Source organism: Procambarus clarkii, chromosome 52, assembly GCF_040958095.1.
Source record: "Procambarus clarkii isolate CNS0578487 chromosome 52, FALCON_Pclarkii_2.0, whole genome shotgun sequence".
Lineage (NCBI taxonomy): Eukaryota > Metazoa > Arthropoda > Malacostraca > Decapoda > Cambaridae > Procambarus > Procambarus clarkii.
Window position 1 is genome coordinate 3,262,904 of NC_091201.1, and position 19,197 is coordinate 3,282,100.

General features: G+C 56.1%; 1 protein-coding gene across 1 annotated transcript in view; it reads left to right on the forward strand.

Moving 5' to 3' along the window:
- LOC123763773 (glucose dehydrogenase [FAD, quinone]) overlaps nucleotides 1-18,620 on the forward strand; it is a 59,539-nt gene extending 40,919 nt beyond the window's left edge. The window contains exons 6-11 of the mRNA XM_069304277.1: nucleotides 381-554; nucleotides 7,955-8,108; nucleotides 12,603-12,766; nucleotides 13,109-13,286; nucleotides 13,694-13,916; nucleotides 17,029-18,620. Of these exons, the coding sequence (XP_069160378.1) occupies nucleotides 381-554; nucleotides 7,955-8,108; nucleotides 12,603-12,766; nucleotides 13,109-13,286; nucleotides 13,694-13,916; nucleotides 17,029-17,170 (1,035 nt within the window). The 3' untranslated portion in view covers nucleotides 17,171-18,620. The remainder of the gene's footprint in view (nucleotides 1-380; nucleotides 555-7,954; nucleotides 8,109-12,602; nucleotides 12,767-13,108; nucleotides 13,287-13,693; nucleotides 13,917-17,028) is intronic.
- Nucleotides 18,621-19,197: the final 577 nt, after the last annotated feature.

Consider the following 19,197-nt stretch of genomic DNA (forward strand, 5'->3'; position numbering starts at 1 on the left):
CTCACACCTGTCTTCCCTCCCTCACACCTGTCACCCCCTCCCTCACACCTGTCACCCCCTCCCTCACACCTGTCACCCCTCCCCCTTCACACCTGTCACCCTTCCCTCACACCTGTCACCCTTCCCTCACACCTGTCACCCCTTCCCTCACACCTGTCACCCCTTCCCTCACACCTGTCACCCCTTCCCTCACACCTGTCACCCCTTCCCTCACACTTGTCACCCCTCCCTCACACCTGTCACCCCTCCCTCACACCTGTCACCCCTTCCCTCACACCTGTCACCCCTTCCCTCACACCTGTCACCCCACACAGACATCTCATCTCATTTGAATTTCACAAATTTGAGGAAATAGGGAAGTAACTGAGCGCGTCCCCCAGATCCTGATCTCGCGGGACTCCAAGCGAGCCTACGGCGTGCAGTTCCTGCGCGACGGACTCACCCAGGTCGTCCTGGCCAGGAAGGAGGTCGTCCTCTCGGCCGGCTCCATCAACACTCCCCAGCTGCTCATGCTCTCCGGAGTAGGCCCAGCCAAGCACCTTTACTCCCACGGGGTAAGTGTCAAGCTCCTCTACTCCCACGGGGTAAGTGTCAAGCTCCTCTACTCCCACGGGGTAAGTGTCAAGCTCCTCTACTCCCACGGGGTAAGTGTCAAGCTCCTCTACTCCCACGGGGTAAGTGTCAAGCTCCTCTACTCCCACGGGGTAAGTGTCAAGCTCCTCTACTCCCACGGGGTAAGTGTCAAGCTCCTCTACTCCCACGGGGTAAGTGTCAAGCTCCTCTACTCCCACGGGGTAAGTGTCAAGCTCCTCTACTCCCACGGGGTAAGTGTCAAGCTCCTCTACTCCCACGGGGTAAGTGTCAAGCTCCTCTACTCCCACGGGGTAAGTGTCAAGCTCCTCTACACCCACGGGGTAAGTGTCAAGCTCCTCTACACCCACGGGGTAAGTGTCAAGCTCCTCTACTCCCACGGGGTAAGTGTCAAGCTCCTCTACACCCACGGGGTAAGTGTCAAGCTCCTCTACTCCCACGGGGTAAGTGTCAAGCTCCTCTACTCCCACGGGGTAAGTGTCAAGCTCCTCTACTCCCACGGGGTAAGTGTCAAGCTCCTCTACTCCCACGGGGTAAGTGTCAAGCTCCTCTACTCCCACGGGGTAAGTGTCAAGCTCCTCTACTCCCACGGGGTAAGTGTCAAGCTCCTCTACTCCCACGGGGTAAGTGTCAAGCTCCTCTACTCCCACGGGCTAAGTGTCAAGCTCCTCTACTCCCACGGGCTAAGTGTCAAGCTCCTCTACTCCCACGGGCTAAGTGTCAAGCTCCTCTACTCCCACGGGGTAAGTGTCAAGCTCCTCTACTCCCACGGGGTAAGGGTCAAGCTCCTCTACTCCCACGGGGTAAGGGTCAAGCTCCTCTACTCCCACGGGGTAAGTGTCAAGCTCCTCTACTCCCACGGGGTAAGTGTCAAGCTCCTCTACTCCCACGGGGTAAGTGTCAAGCTCCTCTACACCCACGGGGTAAGTGTCAAGCTCCTCTACTCCCACGGGGTAAGGGTCAAGCTCTTCTACTCCCACGGGGTAAGTGTCAAGCTCCTCTACTCCCACGGGGTAAGTGTCAAGCTCCTCTACTCCCACGGGGTAAGTGTCAAGCTCCTCTACTCCCACGGGTTAAGTGTCAAGCTCCTCTACTCCCACGGGGTAAGTGTCAAGCTCCTCTACACCCACGGGGTAAGTGTCAAGTTCCTAAACATGGGTGAGGAAAGTTGTCAAGAGCAGACGGGTATTGCTCGAAGCTCTCCAGGCTGCTGGTATTATATTCGTTGTGACGATGTTTCGTTCAAGAAACTTGGAGGAACGTTGTGTTGAGCGAAAGATAGAACCATCCTTGGTGAAGGAGCAAGTGCAGCTTCACGGGGGAGTACTTTAGCCAAATTAGGTCCAAGAGAGAGACACCAGTTAGGTGACAACTGCTTGAATGAGATACTGGTAACTGATGGACGTCCAGGACGCTTAATATTAACTTTTGCAGACCTGAAACTGCGAGGGGACTCGGCACTGCATTGTAATGTTGATGGTAATTATAACGCATTAGAAAGTTTACTAATCCAGGGCAATAATATACAATATCAATTAATTATGGCCAATAATAAAGACCAGAAAGATGGGTATAGTATTAAGAGGAGGAGGAGCCTGGCTGAGGGCACGGGAGGCGTCCCACCCGGGCAGTGGACGTGTGGCCCCTCCAACCCGCAGTTAATGGGGAGTATATAGCAGTAAATACCCGGGGACTGACAGCTCTGGGGGCATGGTTAGCTGCCTGCCTCTCCCCTGATGCCCCATCTTGTCTTCCTCTCCCCTGGTGCCCCATCTTGTCTTCCTCTCCCCTGGTGCCCCATCTTGTCTTCCTCTCACCTGGTGCCCAAAATGTCTGCCTCTCACCTGGTGCCCAAAATGTCTGCCTCTCACCAGGTGCCCCATCTTGTCTTCCTCTCACCTGGTGCACCATCTTGTCTTCCTCTCCCCTCCTCTCCCCTGGTGCACCATCTTGTCTTCCTCTCACCTGGTGCACCATCTTGTCTTCCTCTCACCTGGTGCACCATCTTGTCTTCCTCTCACCTGGTGCACCATCTTGTCTTCCTCTCACCTGGTGCACCATCTTGTCTTCCTCTCACCTGGTGCACCATCTTGTCTTCCTCTCACCTGGTGCACCATCTTGTCTTCCTCTCACCTGGTGCACCATCTTGTCTTCCTCTCACCTGGTGCACCATCTTGTCTTCCTCTCACCTGGTGCACCATCTTGTCTTCCTCTCACCTGGTGCACCATCTTGTCTTCCTCTCACCTGGTGCACCATCTTGTCTTCCTCTCACCTGGTGCACCATCTTGTCTTCCTCTCCCCTGGTGCACCATCTTGTCTTCCTCTCACCTGGTGCACCATCTTGTCTTCCTCTCACCTGGTGCACCATCTTGTCTTCCTCTCACCTGGTGCACCATCTTGTCTTCCTCTCACCTGGTGCACCATCTTGTCTTCCTCTCCCCTGGTGCACCATCTTGTCTTCCTCTCCCCTGGTGCACCATCTTGTCTTCCTCTCCCCTGGTGCACCATCTTGTCTTCCTCTCACCTGGTGCACCATCTTGTCTTCCTCTCACCTGGTGCACCATCTTGTCGTCCTCTCACCTGGTGCACCATCTTGTCTTCCTCTCACCTGGTGCACCATCTTGTCTTCCTCTCACCTGGTGCACCATCTTGTCTTCCTCTCACCTGGTGCACCATCTTGTCTTCCTCTCCCCTGGTGCCCCATCTTGTCTTCCTCTCCCCTGGTGCCCCATCTTGTCTTCCTCTCACCTGGTGCACCATCTTGTCTTCCTCTCACCTGGTGCACCATCTTGTCTTCCTCTCACCTGGTGCACCATCTTGTCTTCCTCTCACCTGGTGCACCATCTTGTCTTCCTCTCACCTGGTGCCCCATCTTGTCTTCCTCTCACCTGGTGCCCCATCTTGTCTTCCTCTCACCTGGTGCATCATCTTGCCTTCCTCTCACCTGGTGCACCATCTTGTCTTCCTCTCACCTGGTGCACCATCTTGTCTTCCTCTCACCTGGTGCACCATCTTGTCTTCCTCTCCCCTGGTGCACCATCTTGTCTTCCTCTCACCTGGTGCACCATCTTGTCTTCCTCTCCCCTGGTGCACCATCTTGTCTTCCTCTCCCCTGGTGCCCCATCTTGTCTTCGTCTCCCCTGGTGCACCATCTTGTCTTCCTCTCACCTGGTGCACCATCTTGTCTTCCTCTCACCTGGTGCATCATCTTGTCTTCCTCTCCCCTGGTGCACCATCTTGTCTTCCTCTCACCTGGTGCACCATCTTGTCTTCCTCTCACCTGGTGCACCATCTTGTCTTCCTCTCACCTGGTGCACCATCTTGTCTTCCTCTCACCTGGAAATGACTGAAATTTATTATTTTGCGAGTACTTGTGCTGACCACACCCTGGCCTCCCCCCCACGTGCTGACCACACCCTGGCCCCCCCGTGCTGACCACACCCTGGCCTCCCCCCCCCCCCACGTGCTGACCACACCCTGGCCTCCCCCCCCGTGCTGACCACACCCTGGCCTCCCCCCCCGTGCTGACCACACCCTGGCCCCCCACGTGCTGACCACACCCTGGCCTCCCCCCCCACGTGCTGACCACACCCTGGCCTCCCCCCCACGTGCTGACCACACCCTGGCCTCCCCCCCGTGCTGACCACACCCTGGCCTCCCCCCCCACGTGCTGACCACACCCTGGCCTCCCCCCCCCACGTGCTGACCACACCCTGGCCTCCCCCCCACGTGCTGACCACACCCTGGCCTCCCCCCCACGTGCTGACCACACCATGGCCTCCCCCCCGTGCTGACCACACCCTGGCCTCCCCCCCCCGTGCTGACCACACCCTGGCCTCCCCCCCCCGTGCTGACCACACCCTGGCCTCCCCCCCCACGTGCTGACCACACCCTGGCCTCCCCCCACGTGCTGACCACACCCTGGCCCCCCCCACGTGCTGACCACACCCTGGCCTCCCCCCCCCGTGCTGACCACACCCTGGCCTCCCCCTCCCCCGTGCTGACCACACCCTGCCCCCCCCACGTGCTGACCACACCCTGGCCTCCCTCCCCCCGTGCTGACCACACCCTGGCCTCCCCCCCCACGTGCTGACCACACCCTGGCCTCCCCCCCACGTGCTGACCACACCCTGGCCTCCCCCCCACGTGCTGACCACACCCTGGCCTCCCCCCCACGTGCTGACCACACCATGGCCTCCCCCCCCGTGCTGACCACACCCTGGCCTCCCCCCCCCGTGCTGACCACACCCTGGCCTCCCCCCCCCCGTGCTGACCACACCCTGGCCTCCCCCCCCACGTGCTGACCACACCCTGGCCTCCCCCCCACGTGCTGACCACACCCTGGCCCCCCCCACGTGCTGACCACACCCTGGCCTCCCCCCCCCGTGCTGACCACACCCTGGCCTCCCCCTCCCCCGTGCTGACCACACCCTGCCCCCCCCACGTGCTGACCACACCCTGGCCTCCCTCCCCCCGTGCTGACCACACCCTGGCCTCCCCCCCCGTGCTGACCACACCCTGGCCTCCCCCCCCCCGTGCTGACCACACCCTGGCCTCCCCCTCCCCCGTGCTGACCACACCCTGGCCTCCCCCCCCACGTGCTGACCACACCCTGGCCTCCCTCCCCCCGTGCTGACCACACCCTGGCCTCCCCCCCCGTGTTGACCACACCCTGGCCTCCCCCCCCGTGCTGACCACACCCTGGCCTGCCCCCCCCCACGTGCTGACCACACCCTGGCCTCCCCCCCCCCCGTGCTGACCACACCCTGGCCTCCCCCTCCCCCGTGCTGACCACACCCTGGCCTCCCCCCCCTGTGCTGACCACACCCTGGCCTCCCTCCCCCCGTGCTGACCACACCCTGGCCTCCCCCCCTACGTGCTGACCACACCCTGCCCCCCCCCCCACGTGCTGACCACACCCTGGCCTCCCCCCCCCACGTGCTGACCACACCCTGGCCTCCCTCCCCCCGTGCTGACCACACCCTGGCCTCCCCCCCGTGTTGACCACACCCTGGCCTCCCCCCCCGTGCTGACCACACCCTGGCCTCCCTCCCCCCGTGCTGACCACACCCTGGCCTCCCCCCCGTGTTGACCACACCCTGGCCTCCCCCCCCGTGCTGACCACACCCTGGCCTCCCCCTCCCCCGTGCTGACCACACCCTGGCCTCCCCCCCCTGTGCTGACCACACCCTGGCCTCCCTCCCCCCGTGCTGACCACACCCTGGCCTCCCCCCCTACGTGCTGACCACACCCTGCCCCCCCAAACGTGCTTACCACACCCTGGCCTCCCCCCCCCCCGTACTGACCACACCCTGGCCACCCCCCCCACGTGCTGACCACACCCTGCCCCCCCCACGTGCTGACCATACCCTGGCCTCCCCCCCGTGCTGACCACACCTTGCCCCCCCCACGTGCTGACCACACCCTGGCCTCCCCCTCCCCCGTGCTGACCACACCCTGGCCTCCCCCCCCTGTGCTGACCACACCCTGGCCTCCCCCCCTGTGCTGACCACACCCTGGCCTCCCTCCCCCCGTGCTGACCACACCCTGGCCTCCCCCCTACGTGCTGACCACACCCTGCCCCCCCCCACGTGCTGACCACACCCTGGCCTCCCCCCCCCACGTGCTGACCACACCCTGGCCTCCCTCCCCCCGTGCTGACCACACCCTGGCCTCCCCCCCCCGTGTTGACCACACCCTGGCCTCCCCCCCCGTGCTGACCACACCCTGGCCTGCCCCCCCCCACGTGCTGACCACACCCTGGCCTCCCCCCCCGTGTTGACCACACCCTGGCCTCCCCCTCCCCCGTGCTGACCACACCCTGGCCTCCCCCCCCTGTGCTGACCACACCCTGGCCTCCCTCCCCCCGTGCTGACCACACCCTGGCCTCCCCCTCCCCCGTGCTGACCACACCCTGGCCTCCCCCCCCTGTGCTGACCACACCCTGGCCTCCCTCCCCCCGTGCTGACCACACCCTGGCCTCCCCCCCTACGTGCTGACCACACCCTGCCCCCCCCACGTGCTGACCACACCCTGGCCTCCCCCCCCCCGTACTGACCACACCCTGGCCACCCCCCCCCACGTGCTGACCACACCCTGCCCCCCCCCACGTGCTGACCATACCCTGGCCTCCCCCCCGTGCTGACCACACCTTGCCCCCCCCACGTGCTGACCACACCCTGGCCTCCCCCTCCCCCGTGCTGACCACACCCTGGCCTCCCCCCCCTGTGCTGACCACACCCTGGCCTCCCTCCCCCCGTGCTGACCACACCCTGGCCTCCCCCCCTACGTGCTGACCACACCCTGCCCCCCCCCCCCACGTGCTGACCACACCCTGGCCTCCCCCCCCGTACTGACCACACCCTGGCCTCCCCCCCCACGTGCTGACCACACCCTGCCCCCCCCCACGTGCTGACCATACCCTGGCCTCCCCCCCCGTGCTGACCACACCTTGCCCCCCCACGTGCTGACCACACCCTGGCCTCCCCCCACGTGCTGACCACACCCTGGCCTCCCCCCCGTGCTGACCACACCTTGCCCCCACCCCCCACGTGCTGACCACACCCTGGCCTCCCCCCCCCGTGCTGACCACACCCTGGCCTCCCCCCCCACGTGCTGACCACACCCTGGCCTCACCCCCCCCGTGCTGACCACACCCTGGCCCCCACCCCCCCGTGCTGACCACACCCTGGCCTCCCCCCCCGTGCTGACCACACCCTGGCTTCCCCCCCCGTGCTGACCACACCCTGGCCTCCCCCCCCGTGCTGACCACACCCTGGCCTCCCCCCCCCCCGTGCTGACCACACCCTGGCCTCCCCCCCCGTGCTGACCACACCCTGGCCTCCCCCCCCGTGCTGACCACACCCTGGCCTCCCCCCCCGTGCTGACCACACCCTGGCCTCCCCCCCGTGCTGACCACACCCTGGCCCCCACCCCCCCGTGCTGACCACACCCTGGCCCCCACCCCCCCGTGCTGACCACACCCTGGCCTCCCCCCCCCGTGCTGACCACACCCTGGCCTCCCCCCCCGTGCTGACCACACCCTGGCCTCCCCCCCGTGCTGACCACACCCTGGCCCCCACCCCCCCGTGCTGACCACACCCTGGATTCCCCCCCCCCCCCCCCGTGCTGACCACACCCTGGCCTCCCCCCCCGTGCTGACCACACCCTGGCCTCCCCCCCCGTGCTGACCACACCCTGGCCTCCCCCCCCGTGCTGACCACACCCTGGCCTCCCCCCCCACGTGCTGACCACACCCTGGCCCCCACCCCCCACGTGCTGACCACACCCTGGCCTCCCCCCCCGTGCTGACCACACCCTGGCCTCCCCCCCCGTGCTGACCACACCCTGGCCTCCCGACAGATCCCAGTGCTACAGGACCTGCCGGTGGGCCACAACCTACAGGACCACATCGGCACGGGCGGCCTCGTCTTCCTCATCAACAAGAAAATTTCCCTCGTGCAGACCCGCTATGAGAACCTTCCCAGTGTTCTCAAGTACGCCATGTTTGGCTCCGGTGAGTACTGTCACTCACTCACTCACCCACCCACCCACCCACCCACGAGGTGCAGTCAGGAATCTTATCAAAGTTATGAGAAATCTTGTTGTCTCAAAATATTTCCAATAGGATACCCATATCTGGTCTCTGAGTGTGTTGATTTTTTTTTAATTTTGCCCCGAGGGGCGGGTTTATTGGGCAGCGTCACTCATCTTGTGAGTGGACACACCGCCATAGTGACAGTATTGGGCAGCGTCACTCATCTTGTGAGTGGACACACCGCCATAGTGACAGTATTGGGCAGCGCCACTCATCTTGTGAGTAGACACACCGCCATAGTGACAGTATTGGGCAGCGCCACTCATCTTGTGAGTGGACAAACCGCCATAGTGACAGTATTGGGCAGCGCCACTCATCTTGTGAGTGGACAAACCGCCATAGTGACAGTATTGGGCAGCGTCACTCATCTTGTGAGTGGACACACCGCCATAGTGACAGTATTGGGCAGCGCCACTCATCTTGTGAGTAGACACACCGCCATAGTGACAGTATTGGGCAGCGCCACTCATCTTGTGAGTGGACAAACCGCCATAGTGACAGTATTGGGCAGCGCCACTCATCTTGTGAGTGGACAAACCGCCATAGTGACAGTATTGGGCAGCGTCACTCATCTTGTGAGTGGACACACCGCCATAGTGACAGTATTGGGCAGCGCCACTCATCTTGTGAGTGGACACACCGCCATAGTGACAGTATTGGGCAGCGCCACTCATCTTGTGAGTGGACGCACCGCCATAGTGACAGTATTGGGCAGCGTCACTCATCTTGTGAGTGGACGCACCGCCATAGTGACAGTATTGGGCAGCGTCACTCATCTTGTGAGTGGACGCACCGCCATAGTGACAGTATTGGGCAGCGCCACTCATCTTGTGAGTGGACACACCGCCATAGTGACAGTATTGGGCAGCGCCACTCATCCTGTGAGTGGACAAACCGCCATAGTGACAGTATTGGGCAGCGCCACTCATCCTGTGAGTGGACAAACCGCCATAGTGACAGTATTGGGCAGCGCCACTCATCCTGTGAGTGGACACACCGCCATAGTGACAGTATTGGGCAGCGCTACTCATCTTGTGAGTGGACACACCGCCATAGCAGCATGTACAACACTCCCCAATAGGAAGAAAACCCGCTGGGTTGTTCATCCTGTCACTTGTACCCAGACACAGCTGGGACTTGCTTAACTGTCTCAAGCGAACAGCTCCTCAAACAAGAAGATTAACATCTATCAACCCTTAAAAGCTTACGTTATCTTGCGGGTGCAAAATGGGTAAATCTTTTAAGAACAGTATCAATATTTGGCATAGTGTTTTCCTAATTCAAACAATGTGGGGTTTATTATTCTACACATACTTCTAATATCTCTCAGGTGTTCACATTCACGTAGATAGTGGTCCGTCACTCTCATCACAGATTCTGCAACTCCACTGCTTAACTGTTGTTTCCATTCCGTATCTCCATGGATATTTGTATCCAAGACGGATTCTTGCTATTACTGATTCCCTCCCTCGTCCTCTTCCTCTTCGGCCATAATGACTGGGATTGCCAGCTGCAACCATGTTGTACCATCGTATAGATTCACTGGTTTGTGCTTCTATCCTCCTTTCCTCAGTTACTTTGTCACGGTGATATTGCCTGACAATACCTCTAATTTGTAGTAGAGTCTTGGGTATGAAGTATTCAATATGGTCTCCTTCAGCAGCCAGTACATCTGTTCGTTCATTCCCACATATTCCAACATGGGAGGGGATCCACAGAAAGTGTTGATCTATTCTCTGAGTGTGTGTTGATCTGGTTGATGGGGTTCTGGGAGTTCTTCTACTCCCCAAGCCCGGCCCGAGGCCAGGCTTGACTTGTAAGAGTTTGGTCCACTAGGTTGTTGCTTGGAGCGGCCCGCAGGCCCACATACCCACCACAGCCCGGTTGGTCCGGCACTCCTTGGAGGAAACAATCTTCCTCTTGAAGATGTTCATGGTTGTTCCCGCAATATTTCTTATGCTTGCTGGGAGGAGGTTGAACAACCGCGGACCTCTGATGTTTATACAGTTCTCTGATTGTGCCTATGGCACCTCTGCTCTTCACTGGTTCTATTCTGCATTTTCTTTCATATCGTTCACTCCAGTATGTTATTATTTTACTGTGTAGATTTGGGACCTGGCCCTCCAGTATTTTCCACGTGTATATTATTTGGTATCTCTCTCGTCTCCTTTCTAGTGAGTACATTTGGAGGGCTTTGAGACGATCCCAATAATTTAGGTGCTTTATTGCGTCTATGCGTGCCGTATATGTTCTCTGTATTCCCTCTATTTCAGCAATCTCTCCTGCTCTGAAGGGGGAAGTGAGTACTGAGCAGTACTCAAGACGGGACAACACAGGTGACTTGAAGAGTACAACCATTGTGATGGGATTCCTGGATTTGAAAGTTCTCGTAATCCATCCTATCATATTTCTGGCTGACGCAATATTTGCTTGATTATGTTCCCTAAACGTTAGGTCGTCAGAAATCATTATTCCCAAATCCTTTACATGCTGTTTTCCTACTATGGGCAGATTTGATTGTGTTTTGTACCCTGTATTATGTTTAAGGTCCTCATTTTTACCGTACCTGAGTACCTGGAATTTATCACTGTTAAATATCATGTTATTTTCTGATGCCCAGTCGAAAACTTTATTAATATCAGTTTGAAGTTTTTCAATGTCTTCAGTCGAGGTAATTTTCATACTGATTTTTGTGTCATCAGCAAAGGATGATACGAAACTATGACTTGCATTTTTTGTCTCTATCTTATATGAGAATAATGAAAAGCTGCGGTGTAAGGACTGTACCCTGAGGTACAGAGCTTTTAACTGCGCTTGGACTAGATTTTATATGATTGACTGTTACTTGCCGAGTCCTGTTTGAAAGAAAACTGAGTATCCAGCGTCCTACTTTACCGGTTATTCCCATTGACTTCATTTTGTGTGCTATCACGCCATGGTCACATTTATTGAAAGCCTTTGCGAAGTCCGTGTATATCACATCAGCATTCTGTTTTTCTTCTAATGCCTCAGTGACTTTGTCGTAGTGATCAAGTAGCTGTGAGAGGCACGATCTTCCCGCTCGAAATCCATGTTGGCCTGGGTTGTGAAGGTCATTGGTCTCCATGAAATTGGTGACCTGACTCTTAATCACTCTCTCAAATACTTTTATTATGTGCGACGTTAGTGCAACTGGTCTATAATTCTTTGCCAATGCATTGCTCCCTCCCTTTTGTAGACGGGCTATGTCTGCTACTTTAAGTGCATCTGGTATCTCCCCCGTGTCCAAGCTCTTCCTCCACACTATACTGAGTGCCTGTGCTACCGGCACTTTGCATTTCTGTCTAAATATTGAATTCCGTGAATCTGGACCCGGGGGCGAGTGCATGGGCATGTTTTCAATTTCTCTTTCAATGTTTAGTACGCTCGTGTTGACATCAGTTATATTTGCAGAGGTTTGAATATCCCCTCGTAAAGAAATTGTCTGGATCTTCCACTTTCATGTTGTTTATTGGAGTGCTAAACATGTCCTCATACTGCTTTTTAGGATTTCACTAATTTCTTTGTCATCCTCCGAGTATGAACCTTCACTGGTACGAATAGGTCCAATACTGGCAGTGGTTTTTGCTTTTGATTTCGCATATGTGAAGAAGTATTTTGGATTTTTCTTTATTTCTGCTCTGTGTGTGTGTTGATCTGCTCTCTGTGTGTGTTGATCTGCTCTCTGTGTGTGTTGATCTGCTCTGTGAGTGTGTGTGCTCTGTGAGTGCCTGTCATCACTGACTCAGCTGTTACATTACAACCCTCCAATACCTCGGGGTATTCCCTCCACCAGTATGGATGGTTCCCTCCCCCGTCCCATCCCACACCTGCCTTACGCCCCCCATCCAACACCACACACCTATCTGGGGGACCCTGCATGACGCCCCCCCCCTCATTCCACACCTGTCTTGGGGGTCTTGCTTTACGCCCCCCATCCCACACCTGTCTTGGGGGACCCCTGCTTGACGCCCCCATGCCACACCACACACCTGTCCGGGGGTCCCCTGCCTGACGCCAACCATCCCACACACCTGCCTGACGCCCCCATCCCACACACCTGCCTGACCCCCCACACCTGCCTGACGCCCCACATACCACACACCTGCCTGATCCCCCACATCCCACACACCTGCCTGATCCCCCACATCCCACACACCTGCCTGATCCCCCACATCTGCCTGACCCCCCACATCCCATACACCTTCCTGACGCCCCCATCCCACACACCTGCCTGACCCCCCACATCCCACACACCTGCCTGACGCCCTCATCCCACACACCTGCCTGACGCCCTCATCCCACACACCTGCCTGACGCCCCCATCCCACACACCTGCCTGATGCCCTCATCCCACACACCTGCCTGACCACTATTAATGGTTCCCTCCCACAGGTCCGCTGACAGTGATGGGGGGCGTGGAGGGCTTAGGCTTCGTCAAGACCAAGTTCGCTAACCAGTCTGATGACTGGCCGGATATAGAGTTCCACTTCATATCCGGCTCCCCAGCCTCTGACGGAGGCCGGCAAATACGGAAAGTCCACGGCCTTTCTGATCGTGTAAGTCCAAGGTTGTCAAGGGCGCCGGGTGTCAAGGGCGCAGGGTGTCAAGGGCGCAGGGTGTCAAGGGCGCAGGGTGTCAAGGGCGCAGGGTGTCAGGGTTATTGGGATTAATGTTGTAGGCTGTTATGGGGGTAGGCTGTTATGGGTGTAGGCTGTTATGGGTGTAGGCTGTTATGGGTGTAGGCTGTTATGGGGGTAGGCTGTTATGGGGGTAGGCTGGTAGGGGGGGGTTAGGCTGGTAGGAGTGAATGGTGTTATCTGAGTACAGGGAACATTGCCAGCGTTGCTGGTCGACAGTGTACCAGGAGCTGGTGGTTGATAATGGTTCTTACGTTACAGACATGGCAGCAAATGTTTAAACCAATATCGTTCCGGGACAGCTGGTCCATCTACCCCATGTTGCTCCGGCCCAACTCCCGGGGCTTCATAACTCTGCGCTCAGCCAGTCCCTTCGACAAGCCCTTAATCACCCACAACTATTTGACCGACCCGCAGGACGTCAGGGTTATGGTTGAAGGTAATGGCCAACCCTTCCACACACCTGTCGCACTCTACCCCTTCCACACACCTGTCGCACTCCACCCCTTCCACACACCTGTCGCACTCCACCCCTTCCACACACCTGTCGCACTCCACCCCTTCCACACACCTGTCGCACTCCACCCCTTCCACACACCTGTCGCACTCCACCCCTTCCACACACCTGTCGCACTCCACCCCTTCCACACACCTGTCGCACTCCACCCCTTCCACACACCTGTCGCACTCCACCCCTTCCACACACCTGTCGCACCCCGGCAGTACTACGACTCCACAGTACACCGCCACAGTATAATACACCGAGCGGTTGACAACCATCATTGATATAGCTCCTCCCCAGTCTCCTTCCTCGCATGTCCCTCAATGTGTGTGTCCCACCTTCAGGTATCAAGATTGGTATGGCACTGACGGAGACGCGGGCGTTCAAGAAGTTTGGGTCGAGGTTTTACACCCGGCCCATGCCAGGGTGTGAGCACACCCGACTGTGGACGGACGCGTACTGGGAGTGTCTGGCGCGCCACTACACCTCCACCATCTACCACCCCGTCGGTACCTGCAAGATGGGGCCTTACTGGGACCCCGGCGCTGTTGTCGACCCAGAGCTTAAGTATGGCTTTGTTTTGTTAATGAGGGCTTTAGCTCGACCTGTGTGTGTATGTGTATGTGTGAGCAGCTAAGATAAACTAGCAGGTACTATTCCCCCCTCAGTCGTTAGGGCCTTGATGTGGTGACGGGGCTCTTGTGTACATCTTTTGGGCGGGAGATGGTCCCTGATCCCCACTTCTGCCTGCTGTGGCGGCGCAAAAGCGGAAGTTAGCCGTGCATTCCTTTATGTTCCTTCCTCTGTGAGTTGAACTTACCCCAGCAGAGCATCTACTGGGGGAGCAACACACTTCTTTGGTGGGCGATGGCGGTATGTAGAGAGGTCCGTTGTTGCCCACTTCAACCAATCGGCTCATCTGGTAAGCCCGCCTAGTTAGATATCGGATCCCTGGGATATACCACTCTGCCTTCAATGGTACCCGTACTGTTTCGGCTACCCGTGAAGTTGCTTGTTCATGTGCTTGCCCATGTGCTCGTCCTTTTGCTTGTTGGGCTCCGTGGTGGGTGGGGGTGCTGGGAAGCAAAGCTCTGCTATTTTTGTTTGATACTGACAGTATTTCCCCTTCTCAACTTATAAGGCTGGCGAACAGGTCCCAGAGTCGGATCGTGTTGGAAGATCGAGCTCCATAGCTCAGGCTGTGGTGGGCCCAGATCAGACATTGTCTTTGACTATCACTATGGATCATCTCCCTTGGCAGGGTTGACCTTTGAGCCCCTGGTGAGGTCTGTGGCGACGTCCTCGCCGTCGTTTTTGCACGTTTCCCACAATGACAATCTCTTCAGCTCCGCTGCGTGGACCAGATATTATGAACTCTTGATGAACATTCCCGCCTTGACGATTTACGCATACACAGACACCTTATCGACCTTATGGATATGCTTGTAGTCAGTTTACTCCCACCTGGACTGGCGCCCGCGTCGTCTGGCCCCCCTCTAAGGCGGCAGCCACACTCCTAACTGCCCTATCTCAGTGGTGAGGCCCTGTTCTGGAATCGAACATCCTCCTTCCACCCCATGTTGAAAATGGGGATAGAGAACCCGCGGACTGTCATGAGGATATTAAGTATGTCTTCGAGACCCAGGGTTATCTCGACCCTTCGTCAACTTGATTTCTGCACCATACTGGGCCACTCCTCGCCTCTAGTGCCGTTTGTTCATCCCTCGCCCACAACTTTCACGTTGAAACCGGCGTCGTGTCTCTACAGGATTGTGGTGATCGTTGGTGACTTCTGTACCCTGCGCGGTCCCTCCAACATCCCAGCTCCACTTGTGCCATTTCAACTCAGGAGGCCCTGCTCCCTCTTGCCCCTTTCTCTTTCCAGCAAATGGGGTTCATTTGCAAAATTCTCTCTGTATTGGCAAATTTCTTTTCTTGTGTTGTGTTGTTCCTGCTTGGCCCCATGGAGGATGTTGTTCCAGCTTGGCCCCATGGAGGATGTTGTTCCAGCTTGGCCCCATGGAGGATGTTGTTCCAGCTTGGCCCCATGGAGGATGTTGTTCCAGCTTGGCCCCATGGAGGATGTTGTTCCTGCTTGGCCCCATGGAGGATGTTGTTCCAGCTTGGCCCCCATGGAAGTCAAACATGTGAAAATTTGCAAGATTTTCTGCATGGTGAATGCTTATAACCTTACTCTTTTGAAAAGTCTTTTCCCAAGAAATTTTTCCTCTCTCTCAGACGCCATTGCTGTGTTGACAGATGACTTCTGGTCAGGCGACGGTGTCGGCTACTGCACTGTTGTCCCCCGTCTAACCTGTGTGAGCCGCCCACCTCCCTGGAGACTAGCAGCTTCAAGACAGAACTTTAGGAAATTTTGTATGGTCTTCGTCGGGTGCTTTCTCTTCATCATCGTTCCATTGTCAATATGGTTGACTCCAGCAGTACCCTCATGGCTCTAGAGTCTTTTTAACCCCATTGCATCCTGTGGCGGTGAAATCCAATACTGGATGTTTCTTATCTCTGACAGATATAAGACTGAAATTTTGCTGGTTTTCAGCCATATTGGAGTTTCTGCGAGCAGATATTGCCACTGAGGAGTCCATTCATGCTTACAACGTTTCCCAGAAAGCGGCATCCTATTTGGATTTCTACTTGATCATTAATGCTGTTATCTGCGACCATTTCAGGATCACTGGGCTGGCGCTACATTTAATACCCTGCATGCTCTTAAACATGGCTTTTCCCTGCTTGGTCTTCCTCCTACCACTGTGAAAGGCGATGGGAAACGGCTTTGGCTAGGTTGTGTATTGGTCACACAACCATTCCAGCTGTGACACCATTGGTCACACTTACTGGAACACCATTCTGCCTCTTTTGTCCAAAGTGCGTTGACCCACACAGTCATGCACCTTGTCGATTGTCCCCATTTTCGGGATGTTGGTGTTTAGCTTTCCTAATGTACCTAGAGGTTGTTTGTCTCTTGTTAAAATTCTTGGTGAATTTTATAACTGATATCATTCGCCCAATGTCCTCCTGTTCTCGAATTGGCATCTTGCATGATATTTAGTGCCTTTTGAATATCAAGTAACAGAGACGGTGTTGCACAGTCCTCCTGGCTTGCCGCCGCCTGTTTAAAATGACTGACTTGCTGATACTACGTGGAAATTATAATACCAGGAAGGCCTGAGTTTCCTTACTTTAATTTATTTTTTATATTTTATGCTTAGCGAATTATGAGTAAGCCTTTGTCTTCCTCTGTGCTGAGGTCTCATTGAAGGAGAATATTATTGGTATTAACAATTTTATTATTATTATTGCTATATTATTTAAAAATCAAGGGTTATATACGCTGAAAGGTGTGCCCGAAGTCTCGGCGTATATGCCAAGATTTGGCATATACGTATACATATTCAAAGTATATGTAGAACATACTTTAGTCCTGGACTATGTTGAGGACTAAAGTATACCTGTTGACGGTTCAATAAGTTACTGTAGTGACCTTAATAATCCTTCAGAAGCTGATAATAGGTTGGAAGGCCAACACCACCCATACACACATTCACACACACACACACTCGCACCCCCTCCTCCACACACACACACACACTCTCTCTCTCGCACCCCCCCCCTCCACACAGACACACACATGCAGTTGGTGTAATATGTGTGGTCCCGGCAGAGTGTACGGTGTGTCTGGGCTGCGTGTGGCGGACGGGTCCATCATGCCGACGCTCGTCTCCGGCAACACCAACGCTCCCATCATCATGATAGGAGAGAAGGCTGCCGACCTCATCAAGCAGTACTGGTACAGCAGGAGATGATGGCGGCCCACACCATAGAGTACTGGTACAGCAGGAGATGATGGCGGCCCACACCATAGAGTACTGGTACAGCAGGAGACTGGCGGCCCACACCATAGAGTACTGGTACAGCAGGAGACTGGCGGCCCACACCATAGCAGTACTGGTACAGCAGCAGGAGACTGGCGGCCCACACCATAGAGTACTGGTACAGCAGCAGGAGACTGGCGGCCCACACCATAGCTGCTCTTCATTACTCGCCAAGATGGTTCACGCACTACGTGAAAGGTGTATCAGTAATTGTTCCTCTCTCGCCAGACTTATTCTGAGCATTACCAAACATTGATGTGTCTCAAAAAGCATTACTGTACAGATTTTTTTGGTGTGAACACGAGTTGAAGTAGAATCTTAGAATTTTGTTGAACTCCACAGTCACGAGTCGACGTGTCGAAGTGATCCCTTCATTGCTCAGAAATATAGTGAAACTTTTTTGTTATTATTAAATGACGTGAGTACAATGTTACTCTGGTAGTGATAATAGTGTACTGCTGTCTTGCTTTAAAGTATCTCAGGCCAGGTGAGACACCGAGGATGGCACCCGGGGCCTCACCTCTAGGATACAACTTATTTATTTATGATCTGAGGCGACACTGACTCACGGTCACCCCCCCCCCCCCGCCACAATGCTGGCGAGGAAAAGCTGTACAATTACTTGTTAGTTATGTATTGTACTTGAAAAGCATTGTATTTAATAATTGTACAATGTAATAATTTTAATCAGCTAATTTATTTACTGTATATTATTTTATTAAATAGGCCTAATGTATTTGATAATGTAATCGATTGATAATACCACAGACTAGTGACTAATGTGGCTGAAGACTTGTACCACAGACTAGTGACTAATGTGGCTGAAGACTTGTACCACAGACTAGTGACTAATGTGGCTGAAGACTTGTACCACAGACTAGTGACTAATGTGGCTGAAGACTTGTACCACAGACTAGTGACTAATGTGGCTGAAGACTTGTACCACAGACTAATGTGGCTGAAGACTTGTACCACAGAATAATGTGGCTGAAGACTTGTACCCCAGACCAGTGACTAATGTGGCTGAAGTCTTATACCACAGACCAGTGACTAATGTGGCTGAAGACTTGTACCACAGACTAATGTGGCTGAAGACTTATACCACAGACCAGTGACTAATGTGGCTGAAGACTTGTACCACAGACCAGTGACTAATGTGGCTGAAGTCTTCTGGACCAAACCAAACATATGAAGGTGAAGAGACGACGACGTTGCGGTCCGTCCTGGACCATTGTCAAGTTGGTCCGTCCTGGACCATTACCCGACGTGTTAGACGACAACGGTTCAGGACTGGTGGCCCAACGGTTCAGGACTGGTGGCCCAACGGTTCAGGACTGGTGGCCCAACGGTTCAGGACTGGTGCCCCAACGGTTCAGGACTGGTGCCCCAACGGTTCAGGACTGGTGCCCCAACGGTTCAGGACTGGTGGCCCAACGGTTCAGGACTGGTGCCCCAACGATTCAGGACTGGTGCCCCAACGATTCAGGACTGGTGCCCCAACGGTTCAGGACTGGTGGCCCAACGGTTCAGGACTGGTGGCCCAACGGTTCAGGACTGGTGCCCCAACGGTTCAGGACTGGTGCCCCAACGGTTCAGGACTGGTGGCCCAACGGTTCAGGACTGGTGGCCCAACGGTTCAGGACTGGTGGCCCAACGGTTCAGGACTGGTGGCCCAACGGTTCAGGACTGGTGGCCCAACGGTTCAGGACTGGTGGCCCAACGGTTCAGGACTGGTGGCCCAACGGTTCAGGACTGGTGGCCCAACGGTTCAGGACTGGTGGCCCAACGGTTCAGGACTGGTGGCCCAACGGTTCAGGACTGGTGGCCCAACGGTTCAGGACTGGTGGCCCAACGGTTCAGGACTGGTGGCCCAACGGTTCAGGACTGGTGCCCCAACGGTTCAGGACTGGTGCCCCAACGGTTCAGGACTGGTGCCCCAACGGTTCAGGACTGGTGGC